Source organism: Somniosus microcephalus, chromosome 7 (assembly GCF_052327205.1).
Source record: "Somniosus microcephalus isolate GS21.2 chromosome 7, FLI_Smic_1.0, whole genome shotgun sequence".
Classification (NCBI taxonomy): Eukaryota; Metazoa; Chordata; class Chondrichthyes; order Squaliformes; family Somniosidae; genus Somniosus; species Somniosus microcephalus.
In genome coordinates this window covers 86,562,327-86,589,655 of record NC_140993.1, presented here as the reverse complement: position 1 = coordinate 86,589,655, position 27,329 = coordinate 86,562,327, and the positions used below count along the sequence as shown (strand labels likewise).

The following is a 27,329-nucleotide window of genomic DNA, read 5'->3' as shown; positions in this document are numbered from 1 at the left end:
ACAGGAAATAAATTTAGAATGCGAAACATTCATCATTAAGATCTTCTGTTGTCAAGAACAAATAGTCAGCTATTAAGCTAGCTGCTATGGTCGTCGCATACTACTCTCATAAAGTAATTATTGGGTGTTGTGATTCGGTTTTGTTGAAAGTAGCATTGCTGTTAGGATAACAGATTAAAATCTGTTCACTTTAAAAAAAATGTAAACTACAAATGCAACTGACATGTATACATTACAATCTGATTGATTTATGTAATAAAGACTTTTACTTAATAAAAAGAGTATTACTGAATTCTCTGTAATCTCTCAATGTTATGAAGAATGTTAGCGTACAATTACTAGTGTCTTAATTCCCTTTGTTAACATGTTTAACTGTTGGTTAGAAGCAGAGAAATTAGTACTGAGTTTCCCCTAATCGGACATCATGAGGTTCAGCTTTCGTGACCTCACAAATGCAAAATATTGGCCTCAATCTGCTGCTCTTATTCGTGATCTGATATAATGCTGAGGACGTCGTGGATATCACGTTTAAGCAGTTGGTCACACCGCAGGCAAAGGTTGGACAGGCAGAAAGGGAAGGGGTGACCAACAGACAGAGTAGTAGGCGCAGGCAGGTAGTGCAGGGGTCCCCTGTGGACATCCCCCTCTCAAACAGATATACCACTTTGAATACTGTTGGGGGGGATGGCTTATCAGAAGAAGGCAGCAGCAGCCAACTTCCTGGCACCAAGGGTGGCTCTGCTGCACAGGACGGGAGGAAAAAGAGCAGGAGAGCTATAGTAATAGGGGATTCTACTGTAAGGGGAATAGATAGGCGTTTCTGCGGCCGCAAACGAGACTCCAGGATGGTGTGTTGCCTCCCTGGTGCAAGGGTCAAGGATGTCTCAGAGCGGCTGCAGAACATTTTAGAAGGGGAGGGTGAACAGCCAGTTGTCGTGGTGCATATAGGTACCAACGATATAGGTAAAAAACGGGATGAGGTCCTAAAAGCTGAATATAGGGAGTTAGGAGGTAAATTAAAAAATAGGACCTCAAAGGTAGTAATCTCAGGATTGCTACCAGTGCCACGTACTAGTCAGAGTAGAAACAGAAGGATATTTCAGATGAATACGTGGCTAGAGGAATGGTGCAAGGGGGAGGGATTCAAATTCCTGGGACATTGGAACCGGTTCTGGGGGAGGTGGGACCAGTTCAAACCGGACGGTTTGCACCTAGGCAGGGCCGGGACCGATGTCCTAGGGGGAGTGTTTGCTAGTGCTCTGGCGGAGGGTTTAAACTAAAATGGCAGGGGGTTGGGAACCTGAGCAGGGAGACAGAGGAAAGGGAAACAAGGATAAAAGCAAAAGCTAGGAAGGAGAAAAACAAAAGTGGCAGTCAGAGAAATCAACGGTTTAAATCAAACATGGCCACAGTAAATAATAATTCTAATAGGTCTAAGAGCGTTAAAAAAACAAGCCTGAAGGCTTTGGGGGAAAAATTTGGTTGGTTGCGCCACCCATTAGCGCCTAAAGAGGTCGAGAAGTGGGTCGCTAACCAACTAGCGCCCGGGCGCAGCGAACCCGGCGCCTCTTCCCAAATTGAGCGGACATTTAGCGCTGGCGCTAAACCGTAGCGCCCGCTCACCGGCGCACGCAGATCATGACGTCATTTCAGTGTGCAACGCCCTTGGGGCACCCCAAACCGGAAATTCAGTGGCGCCCCCCTCCCTTCCGCCTGTCGCTACCAACAACAGGTTACCTGGAACGTTTCCCAGTCGCTGTCGGGCTGGGGGGGGCGCTATTTAAAGGGGACTCTTCCTAGATTATTAGTGGTAGCCATTTTTGGACCACACCTTCTGTGTGAGAGAGAGAGAGAGAGAGAGAGAGAGAGAGAGAGTGAGTGAGAGTGAGAGTGAGAGTTGCTCAGAGACAAATGGAGAGCCATTTCTGCAGTGAGCCAGCGCTGGCTGAGGAACTTTAGCCTTCTGAACATAACTTTGCAGTTGGTAAGCTTCTCAACCGGCATAACTTTCAGTGCGCACTTACTATGGGGGCTGCATTGGATGGGAACGTCGTCCTTCTCAATCATATTGACAGGGCACAGAGATAGAGTGGCAAGCATGGCCAGATGGAGGAGGGCCAACAGACGTCGGCACACGAGACCTTACGCTGCCAGGGTTTTCCGCCAACAGTTTTCGTCTATCAACATGTCGGAGGAGCAGTGTTTCCGAAGGCTGCGCTTCAGTAAGGAAGTGGTCACTGAGCTCTGCCACCTGCTTCAGCCAGATCTGCAGCCTCAACTAAGGTGCAGGACATCTCTGTCGGTGGCTGTGAAGATCACTGTGGCTCTAAACTTCTATGCCAGCGGCTCCTTTCAGGCCACTGCTGGGGACATTGCCAACATCTCACAGTTCGCAGTGCATTGCTGCATCCGTCAAGTGACTAATGCCCTCTTTAAAAGGAGACAGCAGTACATCTCCTTCCCAATGACACTGGACAAGCAGCGAAAGCGCGCAGAGGGCTTCGCAAGGATAGCGGGCTTCCCCATGGTGAAGGGCGCCATTGACTGCACGCATGTGACTTTGTGGGCGCCTCTAGAGAATGCGGAGGATTTTCGCAACCGAAAGGGGTTCCATTCTTTGAATGTGTAGCTGGTCTGTGACCACCGACAGCTGATACTCGCTGTCAATGCCCACTTTCCAGGCAGCAGCCACGACGCCTTCATCCTGCGCCAGACTTCTGTGGCAGACCTTTTCGAAGCCCCGGCTCACCCAGGAGGCTGGCTTCTCGGGGACAAGGGCTATCCTCTGTGCCCCTGGCTGCTGACCCCGCTCCGTTCGCCCAGCACCCCTGCTGAAGAACGATACAACGAGAGCCATCAAGCGACCAGGAACATCGTGGAGCACACAATCGGCGTGCTGAAGCAACGGTTCCGCTGCCTGGACCATTCCGGAGGAGCTCTTCAGTACTCACCTGAGTGAGTCTCCCACTTCGTGGTTGTGTGTTGTATGCTGCATAACCTGGCAATCCTCAGGACCCAGCCAATGCCACCAGACATTGAAGCACCAGCAGAGGACGAGGAGCAGCACCAAGATGGGAGGGAGGCACAAACTGCAAGGGTCGTCCGTCAGAGGCTTATAGCAAGTCGCTTCTAGGCCCCTCTGAGGGAATGCTTTCTGCCATTCCAAGAACATGAATGGAACCGTTCTGCTACCCCTAAGCCGGTCAAGGCAACAATTTGTGCAAAGAACAGACATGGACATTGTGAATAAATAAACTTCTTTATTTAACAAACTGTGTATCCTTCCCGCATGACAAAGCAATGGAAACAAACACCAAAACAAACAGACTGCCACATAACTGGCTCTCACACCCTGGAGACAATGTCCAAAACATAACTGGCTCTCGCACCCTGGAGACAATGTCCAAAACATAACCAACATTCAGACCAGCATCCTCGGCCTCGAATGAAATAAATAACAATTTAGCAACACCTCCTACTTTTTGCCCCTCGATGGTGATCTGCTTCCCTTGCGGAATTGCCCCCTTCCTGCCCTGCAGCTCCTCCGTAATGGGACCCCAGTGGCTGCAGCAAGGCTGGGAGAGGCCTGCTGACTGTCCGAAACTGAGACCGCAGATGCCCTTGAGGTACGGCCTGGACCAGCTCTGGGCCTGGAGGGCCCGGCTGCTGACTGCTCCAACTCTGCATGGGCGGCAGCAGTCTGTCCTACAGGTGGTGGCAGCTACAGTGGAGAAGTGCCAGTGGTGGCATCAGGAATGCTGTCATCCTGTGAGCGGACAGCAGCTCCCTGATCGGCCGACACACTGGCACTCTGACGGGGCAGCACCGCAGCAATCGGCTGGTGCACAGATTGTTGGCCTGCTGTGGCGCGGCGAGGGCCCCGGGGAATCCTGCCCGATCCAGCGAGGGTGGCAGCAGTCAGTGCTCGCGTGACCTCAATCTGCGTCTGCATGAGACCAGCCACTGACTGTGTGGCAGCACTCAGCACTTGCGTGGCAGGTGCCAGTGCTTTGCCAAAGTCCTGGACAATCCTTGCCAGTGCTGCGCCGAAGTCCTGCACACTCCTTGCCTGTGCTGCGCCGAAGTCCTGGACACTCCTTGCCAGTGTCTCAATGGAATTGGGCATCCTTGCCACTGCAGCCATGAGCTCAGTGTGCCTCTGCCCAGCCTGGGCGCTCATTTCTGCGAGGGCACGCACCTCTTCTGCGTTCTGTGCAGCAGCACTCGCGGCCCGACTCGCCCTCCGGGGAGACGGCCCCCGAGCTTCCCTACCCCTCCCCCCCGCTGGGTCCTGGAGCTGCATCCTCCTCAGACCATTCCCCCCCACTCCCCTCCAGGGAAGGCGTCTCCCCAGTCTGGACATGGGCTGGCTCGCCTGAGGGTGGCACGGATGGTCCGGCTTCCTCCTCCTCGTCACCTCCAGAGTCACTCGCACTGGCAGCTTGAGGGCCCGCCTCCCAAGCTGGTGATGCAGCATCTGAAAGCAGGGAGGTTCAAGAGTGGCTTTAGCGAAAGGACAGGGTGGCAGCAAGGGATGCATGAGTGCTGCAATGCTCTGAGTTGGCTCGAGAGTGAAAAAACATGCTGGTGTGGGGAACAAGTGGAAGGAGAGAGGTCAAAAAGGTGATGACCTTACCATTGTTGTCCACAATGGGGTCGGCATCTCCAGAGGCGACGGGGCCAATCATCCGGCTTGCCACAATCCGGTGGACTCGCTCCTCCAGGTCTGTGAGGGTCTGCAGGTGAGACCGGCCTCCTCCGGTCCAATGCTGTTGCCTTCTATTATGGGCCAGCTTGGCCTGCAAGAGAAAGGACGGGGTGTGAGGAAACCTGCAGCACTGATCTGGGATGACATGCCTCCCATGGTCGATTAGCCCCTACATTGTGCTGCCCTGATCTGAGATGACATGCCTCCCATGGTCCAGGAGCCCTTACATTATGCACAGAGCTGAATGTGCGTGTGTGTTTCCAGAAAGGGCCATAGGTGCTGGATGACAGCTGGCCATTGGGGCTTTGCACACCCTCTGGCCATAAAGTGAGGTCCAGATGGAGGGATGAAGATGATTCTGAAAAAGGCACTCACCCTGACGGCCCGAGTGAGGTTGTTGAACTTCTTGCTGCATTGCACAGGAGTCCTGGGAACCATGCTGCTGGAGGTGACTCTGTTGGAAACCTCCCTCCAAGCTCTGCGATAGTCGCTGTGCTGAGGCCTCCTGCCATTCTCTGGGTAGAGTACAGATCGCCTGCGCTCCACCGCGCCAACCAGAGCATCCAATGCCCCCTCGCTGAAGTGCTGCGCTCTCTCCCTGGCCCTCTCCATGTTCAGGCAGTTGTCGACGCTACAGGTAGGTTACCGCCGAGTTTGAGGCCTACGATGCGCAGGGTGCGGCTGGAGATGATGATCGCTCCGCCCCTTTAAGAGCTGTCCGGCGCCAGCGTGTCTGGCTGCACTCGATAATTGACAGCACCTGCGCTGTGCCCGCCCGCGGAGATATTGCGTCGCGCCGCGCCGCCGAGTTAGCGCCTTAAGGCTGTCGTGCAGCGCCTGATTTTAGCGCCACAATCACCTTCAGGGGCGCAGGTACCCAATATCGCTGGAGGTGGCGATAATTTGCGCCTGGCGCTAAACTTTGCGCACCGCCAATGCTAGCGCCCCAAACGGGGTGATACCGAATTTCTCCCCCTTTGTGTCTTAATGTGAGGAGCATTCGTAATAAGGTGGATGAATTAGCTGCGCAAATAGAGGTAAACAAATATGATTTGATTGGGATTACGGAAACATGGCTCCAGGGTGGCCAAGGCTGGGAACTCAACATCCAGGGGTATTCAATATTCAGGAAAGATAGGCAAAAAGGAAAGGGAGGTGGGGTAGCATTGCTGGTTAAAGAAGGGATTAACACAATACAGGAAACTTTGTGTTATCCGGAGGCTAAATGTCCGGCAAGCTCGAGCCACCGGCAAAAATCAGGAGCCGTTTTTTTTCTTTTCGTTTCTTTTCGTTGCTTTTTTCTCAACAGTCAAGCTCTGCAAGGTCTGCAGCTAAGCAACAGCTTCAGCTAGAGACGCTACAAAGACGCTTGCCGACTGTTTAGAAGCTGTTGGCAACAGTGTCTGTTGTCAGATATGGAGATGAAAACCTCCGTATGCTTCAACATTAGAGCTGGAGTGTCCGGCAGTTTTGAGGGAATGGCAACAGCTCGGTCCCATCGGTGCCGGATAGCACAAAGTTTCCTGTAGTAAGGAAGGATATTTGCTCTGATGACGTGGAATCTGTATGGGTAGAACTGAGAAATACCAAGGGGCAGAAAACGTTAGTGGGAGTGGTATATAGACCTCCAAACAGTAATGCGGAGGTTGGGGATGGCATTAAAAGGGAAATTAGAGAAGCGTGCAATAAGGACAAAGCAGTCATCATGGGTGACTTTAATCTACATATAGATTGGGCTAACCAAATTAGTAACAATACTGTGGAGGAGGAATTCCTGGAGTGTTTACGGGATAATTTCCTGGACCACTATGTCGAGGAACCAACCAGAGATCAGGCCATCTAAGACTGGGTATTATGTAACGAGAAAGGATTAATTAGCAATCTTGTTGTACGATGCCCCTTGGGTCGGAGCGATCATAATATGATAGAATTCTTCATTAAAATGGAGAATGAAGTAGTTGACTCAGAGACTATGGTCCTAAATTTAAATAAAGGAAACTACGATAGTCTGAGGCGCGAGTTGGGTAGGATTGATTGGGGAATGTCACTCAAAGGGTTGATGGTGGATAGGCAATGGCAAACATTCAAAGACCGCATGGATGAACTACAGAATTTGTTCATCCCACTTTGGCATTAAAAAAAAACAAAAAAGGTGACTCAACATTGGCTAACAAGGGAAATTAGGGATAGCATAAGGTCCAAGGAGAGGACATATAAATTGGCCAGAAAAAGCAGTAAACCTCAGGATTGGGAGCAGTTTAGGATTCAACAAAGGAGGACAAAGGGATTAATTAAGATGGGGAAAATAGAATACGAGAGTAAGCTTGTAGGGAACATAAAAACTGACTGTAAAAGCGTTTATAGATACGTGAAGAGAAAAAGATTGGTGAAGTCAAGCATATGTCCCTTGCAGTCAGAATCAGGGGAATTTATAATGGGGAACAAAGAAATGGCTCACCAATTAAATACATATTTTGGTTCTGTCTTCACAAAGGAGGACACAAATAACCGCCCAGAGATGTCAGGGAACATAGGGTCTAATGAAAGGGAGGAACTGAAAGAAATCAGTATTTGTAGGGAAATGGTGTTAGGGAAATTGATGGGATTGAAGGCCGATAAATCCCCAAGGCCTGATAATCTACATCCTAGGGTACTTAAGGAAGTGGCCCTAGAAATAGTAGATGCATTGCTGATCATCTTCTAACATTCGATAGAATCTGGAACAGTACCCATGGATTGGAGGGTAGCTAATGTTAACCCACTATTCAAAAAAGGTGGTAGAGAGAAAACAGGGAATTATATACCGGTAAGCCTAACATCGGTAGTGGGGAAAATGCTAGAGTCCATTATAAAAGATGTAATAGCAGAGCACTTGGAAAACAGTGACTGGATCAGACAAAGTCAACATGGATTTACAAAAGGTAAATCGTGCTTGACTAATCTACTGGAATTTTTTGAGGATGTAACTGGTAAAATAGATAGGGGAGAACCAGTGGATGTGGTGTATTTGGACTTTCAGTAGGCTTTCGATAAGGTCCCGCATAAGAGATTAGCGTGTAAAGTTGAGGCACATGGGATTGGGGGCAAGGTATTGACTTGGATAGAGAACTGGTTGGCAGACAGAAAGCAAAGAGTTGGAATAAACAGGTCTTTTTCCGAGTGGCAGGCAGTGACTAGTGGGGTACCGGAGGGATCGGTCCTTGAACCCCAACTATTCACAATATATATTAATGATCTAGACAAGGGAACTAGATGTAATATCTCCAAATTTGCAGACGACACAAAGCTGGGTGGGCGTGTGTGCTGTGAGGAGGATGCCGAGAAACTCCAGGATGATTTGGACAGGTTGGGTGATTGGGCAGAAGCATGGCGGCAGATGCAATATAATGTGGATAAATGTGAGGTTATCCACTTTGGTGGCAAAAACAGGAAGGCAGATTATTATCTGAATGGCAATAGATTGGGAGAAGGGGAAGTGCAACGAGACCTGGGTGTCCTTGTGCACCAGTCGCTGAAGGTAAGCATGCAGGTGCAGCAGGCGGTTAAGAAGGCAAATGGTATGTTGGCCTTCGTAGCGAGAGGGTTTGAGTACAGGAACAAGGATGTCTTGCTGCAGTTGTACAGGGCCTTGGCGAGACCACATCTTGAGTATTGTGTGCAGTTTTCGTCGCCTTATCTGAGGAAGGATGTTCTTGCCATGGAAGGAGTTCAGCGAAGATTCACCAGGCTGATACCTGGGATGGCAGTCATGACGTATGAGGAGAGATTGGGTCGATTGAACTTATACTCGCTGGAGTTTAGAAGAATGAGAGGGGATCTCATTGAAACTTATAAAATTCTGACAGGACTGGACAGACTAGATGCAGGAAGGATGTTCCCGATGGTCGGGGAGTCCAGAACCAGGGGTCACAGTCTAAGGATAAGGGGTAAGCCATTTAGGACAGAAATGAGGAGGAATTTCTTCACCCAGAGAGTGGTGAACCTGTGGAATTCTCTACCACAGAAGGCAGTAGAGGCCAATTCATTAAATATATTCAAGAAGGAGTTGGATATATTTCTTAAGGCTAAAGGGATTAAGGGGTATGGGGAGAAGGCAGGGACCAGGTACTGAATTTGGATGATCAGCCATGATCGCATTGAATGGCGGAGCAGGCTCGAGGGGCCGAATGGCCTCCTCCTGCTCCTATCTTCGATTTGTCTATATGTAGAGCTGCATATAAAGGTTTTATTTCCAAACAACCTCTAGCCAGCAGATCCTAAGTATAAAACACTAACAGGTGCAAGTGAGACAAATCAGTAACAGCATAATCTCATTTTATAACTTTTAAAAGCAGGGGGCAATTTAGTATGATATACCTCCCTTCTGACATTTTTACAACGCCACAAAATAATCGAAAACAAAAGAAAGTGCTATATCCATCCCAAAGTACAGCTGTGTCATTTAGTAGCTGATTTTTTTTTTAAATCAGCTGTTTGTACCAGGGACTGATTCATTGAGATCATATGTTACTTTCTAATACAAACGTGTATTTGGCCATATAGTGAACCAGCAAGCTGTATTACACTGTGATTATTCACTATATTTGCCTAATAGTAATCACTTGTTCAATTATAGTCAGTTGGCACAGTCATCTCAAACATAATGGCATCGTCACTGCACTGTTATATTTGGCCTCTTCGACAATGAAATAATTTTGTAAAGTTACAAATTCCAATCAAAAGAATGAATTTAATCCAGTAGAATAGATAAATGTAGACAGATGAAATTAGACATAATTTACACTTGCTGAAAATGTTAATGTTATTTTTAAAATTCAATTTTGCCCATCCATGCTCCATTTTTGCTTCCATTCAGCCCCCCTTCAGACAGACAGTGTAAGCCACAGATTTAGGCTGCACCTGTTACGTGCAGTGAATAGTCTCCAGGGATAACAGATATTTCTACTGATTCTCCACAAGTGGCAAAGAGAAAATGTCCTTTGCCCACACCAGTTTTCTAAAAGTGCTTTTCAAGTCTCACATTCCAATTTGAATCCAGTGGAGTTCATCAATCTACTTCCTACAGTACATAATGCAGCAAATGTAATCTTTATATTACATAACTATACAAGTGAATGATAATTTTTTATTCAAACTCAACAACATTGACAATTAGTGACCAAAGTGGTGGCTACAGTATAATGAAACACAACAAACTGTAATGATAGAAAAACCTGCAAGTAGCAACTTAAGATTGTAACAAGAGGAAAGTAGCACCACTGAATTCTACAAAAGTAAAATATAAAAGTGATTTCTCACCAGATTTGCAGCAGTGTGACTAACTGAAAGTGCAGCATGTGAACGACTAATGGACTGATCATCATGTAGAAGGATTGCACAGTTCTTTCGTCCAACAATGTAATCTACACCAACCAAAAAATGGTAGGGCTCTTCTGCAACATGAAGAAAATATTAATTAGTACAAAAAAAGGGTGAAGTGGAATCTAAGTTGATAGAGGACATCAATTTATTCAAGTGTTTTAAGAAGGACAGCCTTAACAATAATCCTGACAAATAGACTATAGCTGTGAATACTCAAAAATTTTCAAGATTATTGGTTGCTTTTAAATTCTTGCAAGAAGTGTATTCAACAGAAATAAACAAGGAATTTCCTTCAACAATAATAGTTTCTGGCAACACCATAATCTGGCCTACTCCAGTCCTCGACTACAGATTGACTCTTAATGACCTCAGGGCACCTAGGAGTGGGCAATAAAGATTGCTTTGTCAGTTCTGCCTACATGCCAAAGATCAAATTAAAAAGCTGTTGGATTGACAGTGGTAGTTTATGGTCAGAAATGTAATCCCGCACAATTAAAAAAAGGTTGTGAACAAAAAAAACACATTGCATTATAAAAATTCTTTACCCTGAACATTTAATTATAATTTTACTGAATTTATTAAGATATAGTTGGATTCGCACAGACATCATGAAGATAAATTCATTGGATTGGTGACTTTTCTACTTTCAGTCCCATTAACCATTTTAATCCAATTTCTTTTGAACATCTACCGCCAGGAGTGACTCTTTCATATTCTCCTCAGGTACTCCTGCAGTCCAACTTTTACCTTCCTCTGTAGACACAGAAGACAAATATTTATTAAGCAAGTGCACCTTTCCTTCATCGCCAAGTGGTCCCAGTCCTAAGGCTAGTTCTACATTTACGTGCTTATAAAAGCCCCAACATTTTCCCGTTATGATAACCAGTCTTTTTCTCTTTGATTCCTTTTCCTAATAAAAATGTTTGTATTTCTCAGTTTTATTCCGCATAAGCCCCACTATATTTATCATGTGGTTTTAAAATAGAATGCATTATAGGTTTCAGACAAAAAACAGGCTGACACTAAATACATTACCGAGGGAGTACTGCATTGTCAGCGATGCCATCCATTATATAAGACATTAAACTGCCTGTAAGATCCCAAGATTCTCTGCAAAGAGCAGGCAACTCTCAGGTTTCCTGGTCAACATTTCTCCTTCAACTAAAATCACTAAAAACAGATCAGCTGGCTGTTCATCTCATTTGCTGTTTATGGGATCTAGCTTTGTGCAAATTGGCTGCTACATTTACTTGCATAATAACTGAGCTTTAAAATGTAAATAATTGGATGTGTTTGCAATGCCCTGAGAAATACAAGGTGCCAAATAAATGCAACTTTATTTCTCTAGTTTATTCATCTATGGAACCCCAGTCTTTGATGCGGCCCCCTTACTCCTAGTTGGAATGTATTTAAGTTGTACCTTAAGCAACTCAAGATTTAAATATTTCTCACTGCTGATCTGCCGTTGGAGCTGCCATTTCCTCCCCCACCACTTAACCTGGGCTGGGTCCGCTGTAATTCACTAACTTCTGCTCCAATAGCTTTACCTTTTTCTGTATCTTTTTCAATGTGAACCTAGTTTATGGTCATTAATTCTTATTTTTCTCCCACGTTCAGGTTGCTTACTTGTCCTGCTTCATTACCCGTATTCCATCCTACCTTGTTGGATGGACGTTCATTTATTATTACAACTCTACGACTACTGAAAATCTCTCTAAATTACCTACAAATCTAACGATCAAATTCTTTCCAATTATTCAGGGGCCTAAAACTTATTTCTTTTTTGCTCTTATTAATGTGAAAGATGTCAGTGCTAGAGAATGGACATCTTTCTGAGGCACCTACTATCAGCATCACGCACTCCCATAGGTTTTCCAACAGAAGTCAACCATTCTCCCCATTGTATCTCTGCTGGTCTTTGCTTAAGCAATCCAAAATTAATCCCACTATTCAACTCTCACTCCATAGCTTTGCATCTTTCTTTGTTTCCAATGTTTAGCCAATTTTCCTGTAAAAGTTGCAATGGTCTCTGCCTCAATTATGCCCAGTAGCCAAGAACCTTCTTAATTAACAAAGCCATTCCTTTTCCTTTTCACTTTCTCCTGAAAATTTTATAGCAAGAATATTTTGTTTCCAGTACTGCCCATACTGACGCCAAGTTTCCATCATAGAAACATAGAAAAATAGGAGCAGTAGGCCATTCGGCCCTTTGAGCCTGCTCCACCATTCAATATGATCATGACTGATCCTCTATCGCAATACCATATTCCCGCGCTCTCTGCATACCTTGATGCCTTTTGTGTCGAGAAATCTATCTATCTCCTTCTTAAATATATTCAGTGACTTGGCCTCCACTGCCTTCCGTAGTAGAGAATTCCACAGGTTCACCACCCTGAGTGAAGCAATTTCTCCTCATCTCAGTCCTAAATGTCCTACCCTGTATCCTGAGACTGTGACCCCTTGTTCTAGAACCCCCAGCCAAGGGAAACATCCTCCCTGCTTCCAGTCTGTCTAGCCCTGTCAGAATTTTATACATTTTCACAACATCCCCTCTCATTCTTCCAAACTCTAATGAATACAGGCCTAGTCGACCCAATCTCTCCTCATACGACAGTCCTGCCATCCCAGGAATCATCTGGTGAACCTTCGCTGCACTCCCTCTATGGCAAGTATATCCTTTCTTAGGTAAGGAGACCAAAACTGTACACAGTACTCCAGGTGTGGTCTCACCAAGGCCCTGTATAACACTAGTAAGACATCCTTGCTCCTGTACTCAAATCCTCTTGCAATGAAGGCCAACAACCATTTGCCTTCCTAACTGCTTGCTGCACCTGCATGTTTGCTTTCAGCGACTGGTGTACAAGGACACCCAGGTCCCTTTGTACATCAACATTTCCCAATCTATCACCATTTAAATAATACTCTGCCTTTCTGTTTTTCCCACCGCAGTGGATAACTTCACATTTATCCACGTTATACTGCATCTGCCATGTATTTGCCCACTCACTCAACTTGTCTAAATTGCCTTGAAGCCTCTTTGCATCCTCCTCACAACTCACAATCCCACCTAGTTTTGTGTCGTCAGCAAACTTGGAAATATTACATTTGGTTCCCTCATCCAAATCATTGATATATATTGTGAATAGCTGGAGCCTGCGGTACCCCACTAATCACCGCCTGCCACCCCGAAAAAGACCCATTTATTCCTACTCTCTGTTTCCTGTGTTAACCAATTTTCAATCCATGCCAGTATATTACCCCCAATCCCATGTGCTTTAATTTTGCACACTAACCTCTTATGTGGGACTTTATCAAAGCCCTTCTGAAAATCCAAATACACATCCACTGGTTCTCCCTTATCTATTCTATCAGTTACATCCTCAAAAAACTCCAGTAGATTTGTCAAACACGATTTCCCTTTCATAAATCCATGTTGACTTTGTCTAATCCTGTTGATATTTTCTAAGTGTCCTGTTATCACATCCTTTATAATACTCTAGCATTTTCCCTACTACTGATGTTAGGCTAACCGGTCTGTAGTTCCTTGTTTTCTCTCTCCCTCCTTTTTTAAATAGTGGGGTTACATTTGTCACCCTCCAATCTGCAGGAACTGTTCCATAATCTATAGAACTTTGGAAGATGACAACCAATGCATCCACTATTTCCATGGCTACCTCTTTTAGGTACACTGGGATGCAGATTATCAGGCCCTGGGGATTTATCGGCTTTCAGTCCTATTAATTTCTCCAGCACTTTTTTTTTTTTTACTAATACTAATTTCCTTTAATTCCTCCTTCTCACTAGACCCTTGGTTCCCTAGTATTTCTGGGAAGTTATTTGTGTCCTCTTCCGTGAATACAGAACCAAAGTATGTGTTTAATTGCTTTACCATTTCCTTGTTCCCCATTATAAATTCTCCTGTTTCTGACTGTAAAGGACCTACATTTGTCTTCACTAATCTTTTTCTTTTTACATACTTGTAGAAGCTTTTACAATCCGCTTTTATGTTCCTTGCAAGTTTACTCTCATACTCCATTTTTCCACTCTTAATCAATCTTTTGGTCCTTTTTTGCTGAACTCTTAAACTGCTCCCAATCCTCAGGTTTGCTACTTTTTCTGGCAACTTTATATGGCTCCTCTTTGGATCGAACACTATCCTTAATTTCTTTTGTTAACCATGGTTGGGCCACTTTTCCTTTTGTGTTTTGGCACCAGAAAGGAATGTATAACTGTTGCGATTCATGCATTCGTTCCTTAAATGTTAGCTATTGCCTGTCCACCGTCATGCCATTTAATGAAGCTCCCCAATCTATCATAGCCAATTCACTCCTTATACCTTCGTAGTTTCCTTTGTTTAGATTTAGGACCCTAGTTTCAGATTGGACTTCTTCACTTTCCATCTTAATGAAGAATTCTATCATGTTATGGTCACTCTTCCCTAAAGAACCCCGCACCAAGATTATTAATTAACCCCTTCTCATTGCACAATACCCAATCGAGGATAGCCTGTTCCCTAGTTGGCTCCTCAACGTACTGGTCTAAAAAACCATCTCATACACACTCCAGGAATTCATCCTCCACAGTATTATTACTAATTTGGTTTGGCCAGTCTATATGTAAATTAAAGTCACCCATGGTTACTGTAGTACCCTTGTTACAAGCATCTCTAATCCTGTTTGATGCCATCCCCTAAATTACCACTACTGTTTGGAGGCCTATAGACAACTCCCACCAACCAATGTTTTCTGCCCCTTGGTGCTTCTTAACTCCACCCAGACTGATTCTACATCTTTATTTTCTGAGCCAATATCCTTTCTCACTATTGCTCTGATTTCATCCTTTACTAACAACGCCACCCTTTTCCTTTTTGCCTGTCCTTCCTAAATATCGAATATCCTTGGATATTCAGCTCCCAGCCTTGGTAACCCTGCAGCCATGTCTCCGTAATCGCAATTATATCGTATCCGTTTACATCTATTTGCACTGTTAATTCATCTACCTTATTACGAATGCTTTGTGCATTCAGATACAGTGCCTTTAGATTTGTCTTTTTAACATTTTTAGACATCTTAATATTTTTTAGTACTATGGTCCTATTTGTCTTACCATTTTTTCTTACCCAGACCCTATTTGTTAGTGCACTTCTTTATTTGTACACTCTGTCCTTTCCTGACAATCTGGTTACCCTTACCCCTGTCACTTTCCTGCATCAAGGATCAAGAATATAAAATCATATTCCTACATTCTAACTACTGCCTCTAATTCACTAACTTTATTTCTATTGCTTTGTGCATTCATTTATAAATACAGCAACCCTGCATTATCTATAACATCGCTGCTTCAAGACACACCACCTCTGGTGTATACTATTTTAGACTACATTTGCCTTTCACTGTCCATATTCCCAACTCTTCAGCTAGCTCAATTAATAATTTTAAATCGGAGATAGATTTTTGTTAGCCATGGGTATTAAGGGGTGTGGAGCAAAGGCAGATGGATGGCGTTAGGATACAGATCAGCCATGATCTCATTGAATGGCGGAAAAGGCTCGAGGGGGCTGGATGGCCTACTCCTGTTCCTATGTTCTTATCCCATATCCTGTAGGTTATGTCTCTCCATCCCACGCCATAGGTTACAGCTCATTAGTGCCAGTGGCTCAGTTGGTAGCACCCTCGGCTGAGTCAGGAGGTTGTGCGTTCAAATCCCACTCCAGAGACTTGAGCACAAAAATCTAGGCTAACACTCAGTGCAGTGCTGAGGGAGTGCTGCGCGGTCGGAGGTGCCGTCTTTCGGATGAGACATTAAACATGCCCTGTCTGCTCTCTCAGGTGGATGTAAAAGATCCCACGGCACTATTTCAAAGAGCAGCGGGGTTCTCCCCGGTGTCCTGGCCAATATTTATCCCTCAATCAACATCACTAAAACAGAATGTCTGGTCATTTTCGCGTTGCTGTTTGCGGGAGCTTGTTGTGTGCAAATTGGCGGCTGCGTTTCCTACAACAGTGACGACACTTCAAAAGTACTTCGTTGGCTGTAGAGCGCTATGGGACGTCCGGTGGTCATGAAAGTCGCTACAGAAATGCAAGTCTTCCTTTCTTTTAGGTGTAGTTTGTCCTTCCTGTCCAGGCAGTCAAAACTGGTCCCCATTCTCCTTCCTTCCGACCACACACCCAGCTGACTTCACGCATGGATCAGCAGCCCGCGCCCGGGATCAGGGACACACTTGTTTCCCCGGCACTCCGGCCAGTGGGTGCTGCAGACCGCGCGGTTACTCTCGGTCAGCTCGTGCACAGAAACCGACGGGACCTTGACACTGGTGAAAATAACACGAAAAACAATCGGAGACCACCATCAGCAGCTCGCACGGTACCTCCACCCGGGGCTAACGGCTTCAGCGCCCACATCACCAACACACTCCGACTCAAGGGCCGCGTCCCCGCCTCATCGCCACGTGACCGCCCTGGCGCTGCGGAGGAGCGAGGCGCGCCTGCGGGGCGGGGCTGCTGGAGAGAGACTGTCCAGCGGGGCTGTCAATAAAGTTCGGGGGGTTTGAATCGAGTTTGGAGACAAAATGGCGGTTTATGCAGGCCGACAGTTGTCGAGACTGTGGTGCAGATTTAGCATAAACGAGCGGGTGAGATGTAAATAGGAACGTATCTTAATGAGTCAGTGGTACGCCACTGCGTCAATTGGGAACTTTGTTCCGGGAAGGGGCGGTCTCAAGTTTTGAAGAAATGGTTCATTTCACACCCAGCCCGAGAAAAGGAAAGGCTTGCTTATAATAAAAACAGAAAATGCTGGAAAGACTCAGCAGGTCAGGCAGCATCTGTGGAGAGAGAAACAGAGTTAAAGTTGCAGGTCGATGACCTTTCATTAGAACTGGAAAATGTTAGAGATGTAACAGATTTTAAGCAAGTACATAGGCAGGGAAAGCCTGTATTTATAAAGTGCCTTTCACAACCTCAGGATGTCCTAAAGCGTTTTACAGTTAATTCATTATTTTGAAGTGTAGTCACTTGTAGGAAATGCAGCAGCCAATGTACACAGCTAGGGCCCACAAATAACAATGACCAGATCATCCGTTTTATTGAGGGATAAATGTTGTCCAGGACACTGGGTAGAACTCCCTAGCTCTTTTTAGTGTAGCGCTATGGCATTGTTTACATGCACCCAAGAAAGCAGACTTGGTTTAACATGTTATTTGAAAGACGGCACCTCCGACAGTACAGCATTGCTGTTCTGATGAAAGATCATCGGCCTGAAATGTTAACTCCTCGCCACAGATGCTGCCTGACCTGTTGAGTATTTCCAGCATTTTCTGTTTTTAGTATAGCACTCCCTCAGTATTGCAGTAGCATATCAGTCAAGTTTCCTTACAACAGTGATAATGTTGGCAAACAGCCAGCGGGCCAGGCAGCATTGGAGAAACTGGAATCTTCTTGTTTCAGTTCAAAAGGCTTTCCCTCGCATCTAACCCTTTTCCCTGTCTTTAACCTCCCCAATCCACCTGGACCCCTTGCTCTGGCCTCCTATTCCCTTGATCCTTTTAATGAGAACTGCTGGTGTGACATTGGGCCATGTCAGTTTCTCTACTTACCTCCCTCACTCTAGCTCCCTCTGAAAAGCTGGACGTGAAAGATCCCATGGCTTTATTTCAAAGAAGAGCAGGGGAGTTATCCATGGTGTCCTGAACAATATTTATCCCTCAACATCACTAAAAAAAGAACATTATCTGGTCATCACATTGCTGTTTGTGGGAGCTTACTGTGTGCAAATTGGCTGTCACATTTCTGACATTACAGCAACGACTACACTTTGAAAGTACTTCATTCGCTGTAAAATGCTTTGGGATAGCCAGCGGTCGTGAAAGGTGCTATATAATTGCAAGTCTTTTTTTAAATATTGACTAACTGACTTCTGTTTTTCAACAAATGCCTGTTCTGCTGGGTGTTTCCAGCTTTTTTTCTTCAGATTCATAGCATCTGCAGTATTTTTCTTTGTTTATATTGATAATGTTATCTTTTGCCAAGGCTAACGCTGGATTTAGGGTGGATAGGGATAAAGACAGAGTTCTGGTTTGCTTTGTAGGTGATGAAATTTTATTGTTGCACAACTGAACTTTAAGGAAATGTTAGGAATAATATAATCATGAACATTAACACCCAATATAAGCCCATTTATAAGCACATGATGTTTTATAATGTTTTCGGTCCCTGCCACAATCTCAATTCCCTAGCCACTGACTCCATCCCTCTCCCTAACATCTGACTGAGGCTGAACCACACTGTTTGCAACCTTGGTGTCATATTTGACCCTGAAATGAGCTTCTGACACATCCGCGGCATAACTAAGACCGCCTATTTCCACCTCAGTAACATTGCCCGTCTCTGCCCTTGCCTCAGCTCATCCGCTGCTGAAACCCTCATCCATGCCTTTGTCACCTCTAGACTTGACTATACCAACACACTCCTGGCTGGCCTACATTCTACCCTACGTAAACTTGAGGTGAAAAAGAACATCTAATCAAAAAGTTGACATTTGCAGTATAATTTCTGTAGCAGATCCCGATCTGCCATAACTTCAGTGGAAACTCCAGGGAAATGGTGTGAATGACAATTTACATCATTCCTCTGTGGTTTCTGTGATCTTCCACTGAAGTTACAATGGGAGATCAGGAGAATCCCTGTGGAAATTACTGGCTAATGTGTAATGGAGTTAAGATTTTTGTTCCTGGAGTAACTACCTTTGAAAACTTTAATTCGCACTGCTGCTGTATTCCTAACTGGTAAAGTCCTCACTGCATCAGGTATGAAAACTGGGTGAACCCCAGGGATTAGTTTTTTGTTTAAGATTCTATGAATAATTGCATTTCTTAGTGCAGCCATGAAGAAAATTATAACCCTTTTTAATGTTATTTTAAGGTACTGTTGATTTCAAGTTCCTGTCCATATGTTCAGGGAATGTGCAGCTAATACTCTGAACAGATAAGGTGCATCTGTCTAGTAATTTGTGAATTGATTGAAAAACAGACTTGCAATTATATCTTTTGAGATGTCTTTTCACATTTCAACGCTCCAATAAAATGAAAATTTTTATTATGTGAGCAAATGTAGTAACCATTTTGCACATAAGATTCCACAAACACCAAAGAGGCAAATGACCAGTTAATCTCTCATGGTGTAGGCTGAGGGTGAACCAGTAGCCAAGATACCAGGTGAACTTCCAGCACTTCAAATAGTAGCTTTATGCCCTGGAATGGAGCTTGAACTGACAATCTTCAATGTAAGAGTGCTGTCAAGTGAGCATTTTTAAACTTGGAAATGATTTGCAGGGTATTACTGAAAGATTATTTGGTGTAAAGTTTTTTAACTTTAGCAAAACATTTAGGAATGTTTTTGTATGTGTAGTGGAAGTAACCAGACTTATTGTTGAAATTTATACTGGTTACATCAATCATTAAGTGAAACAGAGATTATACTGGTGAAATGCCTTAATAAATTATATTTTTATTGGTAATCTTAAGATAGCAGTTGATTGTTAGTACTGTATTGTGTTTTTGTCTCCAGTTCTTTAGTCAAGGAACAAAGGTGCTGTACCAAAGTAATGACCCTGCTCAAGTAGTGAGGCTCCCTCAAATGCAAGCACTGATGTTGCCTTCTGGAACATTTAAGGGTAAAGTAGCCTTTATCACTGGCGGAGGTACTGGACTTGGGAAAGGAATGACAACTGCATTGTCCTCTCTGGGTGCTGAATGTGTTATTGCAAGTAGGTAAGTGGATGAGTTGTACTCAGCCAAAGCTTTTCTTTAATTTTGCTTAATTATTTTCATTAATTTTGCGTAATTGTGCATTGTAGTCACAGCTGCCTTTTTCCAGTAATTCACTTCAAGATTTGAGCAGGTTATTGCAGTAAAGGTAACTAGACTAAATTGAATCAATGGAAAGATCATTTAGTATTATAATTTTGTGTTGCTTTAACTGGACAAAAGTACTGATGTCAGTATGTACCTCATGAAGATTTTTGGACTAGAAGCTGATGCTGTTTTGCTCGTATTGTTCAGAGATGTGGGTAGGAAGGTCTCCTTTGTTGCTCCCTGTGACAGAATGTTCTGGCAGTTTTTAGCCTGCAGTCTTACTACAAACACTGGTGTTATACAGCATCTATATAGCTCCTTTAATGTAGAAAAATGCCCAAGGGTGCTTCACAAAAGTGTAATAAAAATGGTTTCTAAGTCAAAGAAGGAGAAATTAGAAGAGGTGACCAATAGCTTAGTCAAAAGAGTTGAGTTTTAAGGATAGTCTTAATGGAGCAGAGAGAGCTCTCAAAAGTGGAACCTAGGCAGCTGAATCCATGGTTGCCAATGGTGGGTGAAAGAAGCCATAATCAGAGAAATGGACATTTCAGGGGGAGGGTTGTAGACCTGGAGGAGTTCACTGAGATAGGGAGGGTTAAGGGCATGGAAAGATTTGAACAAAATGATGAGAATTTTAAATTTGAGATGCTGGGGGCTTGGGGAACCATGAGCCAATATAGGTCAGCAAAAATGAGTGTGATGGAGAAATGGAACTTGGTGTGGGACAGGATTGCTGGCTGCAGAATTTTGGATGAGCTATAATTTATGGAGGGTGGAGAATGGGAGGCCAAGTGGGAAAAGCATTGAAATAATCTGATCTAGAGGTGACCAAGGCAATGTTTCAGCAGCAGATGGACGGACATGGGTGATATTATGGAGGGGAATACAGGTGGTCTTTCTGACGACTAGGATATGGATTTGGAAGCTTAGCTCGTGCCTGAACATGACATTGAGGTTGCAAACAGTCTGGTTCAATCTGAGACATTGGTTTTGGTGGGGGGGGGGGAGGGTGGGGAGATGGAGTCAGTGGTGAGGGTGCGAAGTTTGTGGCAGGGGCTAAAGACGATGACTTTGGTCTTACCAATGTTTAGCTGGACAAAGTTACGACTTGTCCAGTACTGGATGTCAGTCAAGCAGTGGTAGACATGGATCAGGAAGATAACAACACATTCAATTACTTTGAAAAGGAAAATGTGGTTAGAGATGTAATGGTAGTTAGGTAGAACAGAGGGGTCATAGAATAATAGAATGATACAGCACAGAAGGAGGCCATCATGCCTGTGCCAACTCTTTGAAAGAGCTATCCAATTAGTCCCACTCCCTTGCTTTTTCCCCATAGCCGTGCAAATTTTTCCCCTTCAAGTATTTATCCAATTCCCTTTTGAAAGTTATTGTTGAATCTGCTTCCGCCAACCTTTCAGGCAGTGCATTCCAGATCATCACAACTTGCTGCGTAAAAGATGTTTCCTCATGTTGCCTCTGGTTCTTTTGCCAATTAACCTTAAATCTCTGTCCTCTAGTTACCGACCCTTCTGGCATTGGAAACCATTTTTCATTATTTATTCTATCAAAACCCTTCATGGGAACACCTCTATCAAATCTCCCCTTAACCTCTGCTCTAAGGAGAACAACCCCAGTTTCTCTAGTCTCACCACATAACTGAAGTCTTTCATCCCTGGTACCATTCTATTAAATCACCTCTGCACCCCAAAGCCTTGACATCCCTCCTTAAGTGTGATGCCCAGAATTGGCCACAATACTCCAGCTCAGGCCTAATCAGTGTTTTATAAAAGTTTAGCAAAACTTCCTTGCTTTTGTACTCTATGGCCCTGATTTTCGGGCAGCTGTCGGGCGGCTTTTCATGCGGCCGTGGTCCGAAAATTGTGGGAAAAGCGGGTCGGGGACCCCCCCCCGTCCGACTTTCGGACCGCCGTTTCCACGCGCCCCGCTTCAGTCCCGCCCGCCGCTGGCGGGACTGCTCGTCGGCACACTAATCACCAACGATCACCTTGTTAAGGACGATTTTCCCGTGCCGTTGCGACTTTGGGGCTTTCCCCACCTGAAACCCGCCTGCGGAGAACCCCGCCGATGAGAGCTGGCGTGAAAACAGCTGGCTTGCTTGCTTGCAGCAGCAGGTCGCTGAGGGCTGAAGATATTTAAAGAGGCAGCATTTGCAGGCTGCAGGACCTTGTTGATCAAGGCTTGGGGGAACTATTTGAAGCCTTAGGAGCAGCTGCAGAAAGTTGGAGCCTCACACACTTCTTCAGTGTGAGCTCCTGGGAAGCCCCTCTCACCACCCTAACTCAGGACCTCCTCAACCGAGGCATCTGCTAGAAGCATGGGAGGCCTTTGGCACCTTCCCTTCCTGGCATTAGAGGATCTCCAACAGCAGAGGTGGCAGCAGCAGAACCAGGAACAGCAGGATGATTACCAGGAGCACCAGGCTGCTGCTCACTCACCTGAAGCTGCACAAGCCAGAAGGGGCCAGCGTTTGGAAGTGGCTTGAGAGCACCTTGCTGCGCTTTAGGGGGCCAGTGGGACCCGTTTCTGCACTGGCAGTCCTACTCAGAAGGACTTCCATGAAGATCTGGTTTCTCTGTTCAACAGATGGCCAATGCTCCTCAAGAGATGTCATTCTCTTATGAGCACTCACCATGTTTTCCGTATGCTGGCGAGTTATGGAGGTTGCCAACCTTTCCATGGTGCTGCATTCATGTACCAATGACTCCACAAAGGCTCTGCTCATGGCCGCTATGGACTCCTCCATTCGCTCCACACTCGCAGCGACCCTGGAGACAAAACCTGCCAGAGACTCCTGCATCTGTGCATGGAGATCCATCAGCTCTTCTCTTGCGGATGGACCCAGAGGCAGAGGGTCGAGATGCAGCGCAGCTGAGCTGAGCTGGCAGAGCCCTGCGCCCTCCGACGAGGACTCTCCACTGCTGTCCCTGTCTCCAGAATCTGCTGAGGCTCACTTGTCAGCCGTGAAACACCAGGTGACAACACTACTCTATGTCCCAAAGGTCCCCCTGAGGTGTGAGTGTCTGCGCTGGTGCTGGGTGCGCTTACTTCTGCTGATGCTGCACCCTCAGAGGTTGGAGCTTCCTCTGAGGAGTCTGGCTGCACAGCCTCTTCCTCCTCCACAGTGAGGATGGGGGCTCTGGATGGTACTGTGGGGGAGTAAAGGAAGGAGTTACAGATGTAATGCCAAGGTTCCTCTGGTGACTCCCAGCGAGTTGGCATCTGCTGACACCTGCATCCATGCAGCATTGGTCTCAGTGGGAGGCCTCTTCCTCCCTGACCTAGGGAAGAGGACCTCCCTGTGGGCCCTAACCCCATCCAATAATGCCTGCAGTGAAGCCTCGTCGAATTTGAAGGCAGCTCGGGGTCTGGCACTGGCCACAGCTGCTGCAGGCTCCTCTGCCATCCTGTATGGTTCATTTGGAAGCCTTCAGAGGATGCAGTGCTTGCCATGGACCTTGAAAGCACCACGAATGATGACATCATAGTATGGGGATTTCTGACTCGATTTAGACAATTAGCAAGGCTTCTCACATGCTGGGAATTAATTGGCCAATTGAGGGAAAATTGCGTGGGGCTGGCTGATACTTTTTTTATGTGTGTCAGAAACCCCACATTCGGGGAAATCCGACCATTTCCCACACAAGCCGAAAATCGGGGCCTATGTCTCTCTTTATATCGTCATGGATTTGCATGCCTTTTTAACAGCCGTCTCAACTTGTCCTGCCACCTTCAAAGACTTGTGTATGTAAACTCCCGGGTCTATCTGTTCCTGCACCCCCTTTAAAATTGTACCTTTGGTTTATATTGCCTCTCCTCATTCTTCCAACCAAAAATAATCACTTCACACTTCTCTGCATTAAATTTCAACTGCCATGTATCTTTCCATTTCACCAGTCTGTCCATGTCCTCCTGAAGTCTGTTACTATCCTCATTGTTTATTACATTTCCGAGTTTCGTGTCATCGGCAAACTTTGAAATTATGCCCTGTATACCCAATTCCAGGTCATTAATATATACCAAAAGGAGCAGTGGTCCCAACACTGACCCCTGGTGGACACCACTGCACTCTTCCCTCCAGTCTGAAAAACAACTGTTCAACACAACTCCCTGCTAACTGTCCTTTAGCCAATTATTTCAAGGGTGCTTTTTTTGAGGAGGGTGATGATGGTTGTTTTGAAAGGTTGAGGGACAGTCTCTGAAAAGAGGGAACCATTTACTTTATTGGCTTAATTGGGGCCCGGAAGCAAAGTTGGATGATCAGGAGATTAGTGAGAATGGGAGTAGAAGGTAGGTCTCATGGAAGAGATGAGCTTAGAGAGGGGAGGGAAGATGGGGGAAAAACTAGAGAGGGATGAGGGTTCAAGTTGAGGGTCAGATGGAGCTGGAGGAAGGTACAGCCTAATGGATGGGGTGAAATTCATCTTTCATATCCTCAGGACGTCCCAAGTGTTTTAACAGAGAATTAATGACTTTGGAAGTGTAGTCGCTCTTGTAGGCAAACACAGCAACCAATTTACATAAGCAAGGTTTCACAAATAGCAATGAGTTCAATGACTAGTTAGTCTATTTTGGTAGTGGTTGTTGACTTGTTAGATGTGAGGGTGTAGGGTCAGGGAAGAAGGATTTACGGAGGCTGTTGGTGGTCGTGAAAGGAGTCTGGCATTATCTTTGCCCTCCAGAATGATTCTAGAATAGTGGGCAGTTTTGGCAAAGGACAGCAAGGCCCAATAGCTCTTGATGTTGTCAAGCCAGATCTGATGATAGATGGCGAGGCCAGTCGTGCGCCAGATATAGTTAAGATTGCTGCCCTTGAACCTGAGGAAGTGAAAATGGGGTGACAGCAGAAAACAACCGGAATGGGAGATGGTGAATGTTTTGCTCAGCATCAAAGGTGGAAGTGTAACAATGAGTGAGCAGTTGATAGTTAAGGTTGTTAAAAGCATAGAACTTTGCATTAAATGTAAGAAGCTTCCAATGAAATAGAAGTGTTCTACAACTTCAAAATAATCAAATACAATTGCTCATATAAACAAATCTGCCTTCCAGAAAGCTGGATATTTTGAAGCAGACAGCAGAAGAAATCTCCTTGCAAACTGGAAACAAGGTAATCGGTTGTAGCTTGAATTTAAAAGTACCTTAGTTAATGAATTAAAATTAATGAGCATGCATCTGTGACTGTCCTCAGAAATGTGCATATGCTGGTTTTGTTTGTAGCAACTTTCACAATTCTAGCCTCTGGAGTTTGGGTAACACATCAAACCAATTTAAATGTTGCCCAAAATTTGTGTAGACCAAGTTACATGATCAAGTATGAGCAAATTTAGTCATGTTTTTCAAGCTTTATACTTCTGAAATCATTATAAATTTCTTCCATTTTAAAATATGACATAAAGGAATACTCAGGGCAAAGCTCGCAAATTATATATTTTCAACATTTTTTTGAACATAATTTTTGAGGACAGTCACGGATGCACGTTCATTAAGTTTAGTTGTTAGCCAAAGGTACTTCAGTTCTGCATATTACAATGGCTACTTTTCACCTGAGTACTAATGTGCTATAAAATTTACCATGTTATTAGAGTAGAAATGCCGTAAAATATTACTTGGTGTACAGCTACAGATAATTTTTAATATAAAGATGCAGCACAGTTTTTTGAAATATTACGGCAACAAAAATCTAGTGAAGTTATTGCAATTTAAAAAAATACATACAACTATTAACAGTAATATACTAGTACTCAGTGATATTCTCACTGTTACTACAAAAAAGTACTCTTGCATTAGACAAGGTACAGTCAGGTATAGGAACCAATCCAACTTTCATATGCTTTGTTTCTCATTGGCTAGATATCTACTTTGTACTAACTTCTGCATGAACGTAACAACTGTGAAATCAGCATCAGAGTAGAGAAGAAACTCACAAAACAGGTGAAACTGGACATTGAAATCAGATGAGAGTCTTGATATTTGGACACTTCACATATTCCCTCTTTTATAATTAGCTTCAATTTGTCATCTCCATGCTAGTCAATCTTTTCCAATTGATGACCTGTTTAATTGCTAACTAATGACGATTTCAAGCAAAAACAGAAAATGCTGGAAATACTCAGCAGGTCATTCAGCATCTGCAACAGGTTCACATCTAGGAGGGGGATGATTTCCTCTGTAGTGAAATCGTAAATTACATGTATAAAGAATGCATTTATGATTTTCCTACAAATAGTTAACAGAGGATACCTTCACTGTAGTCTGTCCGCATAACTAGAGCTTTGAATGGCGGTATTTCTCTCATTGCTGAGCTGTGGTGGCATCTCAGTTTTGCCTAGTGTAGTGTTCTACAACCCACCATAAAGTAAATTTACCAGGAAGTCTATTTTAAACATTTTTTCTCTTATTTTCGCTGCTTCCCCTTCTGGGTACGGTTAAATTACTTCATAAGTAGGACAAATGTATTGATGTATTCCACAAGTGCATAGTTTCAAAAAAATGATTCTATTTCAGAAATAATACAAGAATAAAGGTCTTCAGTTCTCAGTATATCGTGTGACTTGGCAATCCACCACCTCTCCCATCCATTCCCAGGAGTGACTCGTTGTTTTATTGAAAGTGTTATTTTACTGGAGTTGCAGGACCACCTCAATTTAAAGTGTTCCAAGTGTTGCCAGTTAACCAAGATGAGGTTTTAGTTCTGGTATGAAGAGGAAAAGAGCCCAATACTTGATCTGAAACTTGGAGACAGGCCATTTTCCACAACTAGTCTGTGTCAGTATTTACTTTCCACCCAAGCAAATAATTCTAATCACGCTTACAGTTCAACTATTGCTATATGAGAATTAAAATGCAGTTACGAGCTTTTGCGGTGGCGGGGTGGGGGGATTAAATCTGGCATTAAACTGGCATTATTGGGTTGGCTGCCTGTTATACACCCCACTTGATTTTCCTTTCCATTGACTTGAATGGAAAGGAAAATCATGTGGGCTGTATAACTGGTGGCCAATCCAATACTACCAATTTTCCACCCCTGTCAAAGTTGAAAGTTCTGTCCCATGTTTGTAATTGACACTGTAATGGTTGGTTTTCATGCATGCACTGACCAAACTCCTTTTTTAATGCCTATCAAAATGGACCACTACTGCGTTATTTGCAAACATGGTAACTGTGCTTTGATAACACAAGGAAATCCTGAAAACGCTCACCTATACTGGATTTTTCACATGTAATGGATTTTCCCTCACTCTCTCTTTATTTTTTGTCAGCCCCATTTTCTAATGCTAAATGATTTATGTGAGGAACTTACAGAAAATGTTGTTTAAAAGGAATATATAACTTTTTTGAATTTAAAGAAACACTGAATTGAGTTTATCCCATTTGATTGCTTTGCAA

At 44.5% G+C, this 27,329-nt stretch overlaps 2 protein-coding genes across 4 annotated transcripts in view; one reads left to right on the top strand and one right to left on the bottom strand.

Moving 5' to 3' along the window:
• The window catches only part of nbn (nibrin), a 68,264-nt gene extending 51,741 nt beyond the window's left edge, over nt 1-16,523 (bottom strand). The window contains exons 1-3 of the mRNA XM_085993947.1: nt 16,440-16,523; nt 10,007-10,140; nt 4,524-4,799 (exon numbers count right to left, since the gene is read on the bottom strand). Of these exons, the coding sequence (XP_085850073.1) occupies nt 4,524-4,799; nt 10,007-10,140; nt 16,440-16,473 (444 nt within the window). The 5' untranslated portion in view covers nt 16,474-16,523. The remainder of the gene's footprint in view (nt 1-4,523; nt 4,800-10,006; nt 10,141-16,439) is intronic.
• Nucleotides 16,524-16,612: 89 nt separating this feature from the next.
• decr1 (2,4-dienoyl CoA reductase 1, mitochondrial) overlaps nt 16,613-27,329 on the top strand; it is a 45,870-nt gene continuing 35,153 nt past the window's right edge. For 2 of the 3 annotated variants that reach the window (XM_085992704.1, XM_085992706.1), the window contains exons 1-3: nt 16,613-16,703; nt 19,636-19,838; nt 24,993-25,050. In XM_085992704.1, the coding sequence (XP_085848830.1) occupies nt 16,641-16,703; nt 19,636-19,838; nt 24,993-25,050 (324 nt within the window). In that variant the 5' untranslated portion in view covers nt 16,613-16,640. Of the gene's footprint in view, nt 16,704-16,746; nt 16,884-19,635; nt 19,839-24,992; nt 25,051-27,329 lie in introns of those variants that run through there. The other variant, XM_085992705.1, reaches the window with a different exon arrangement.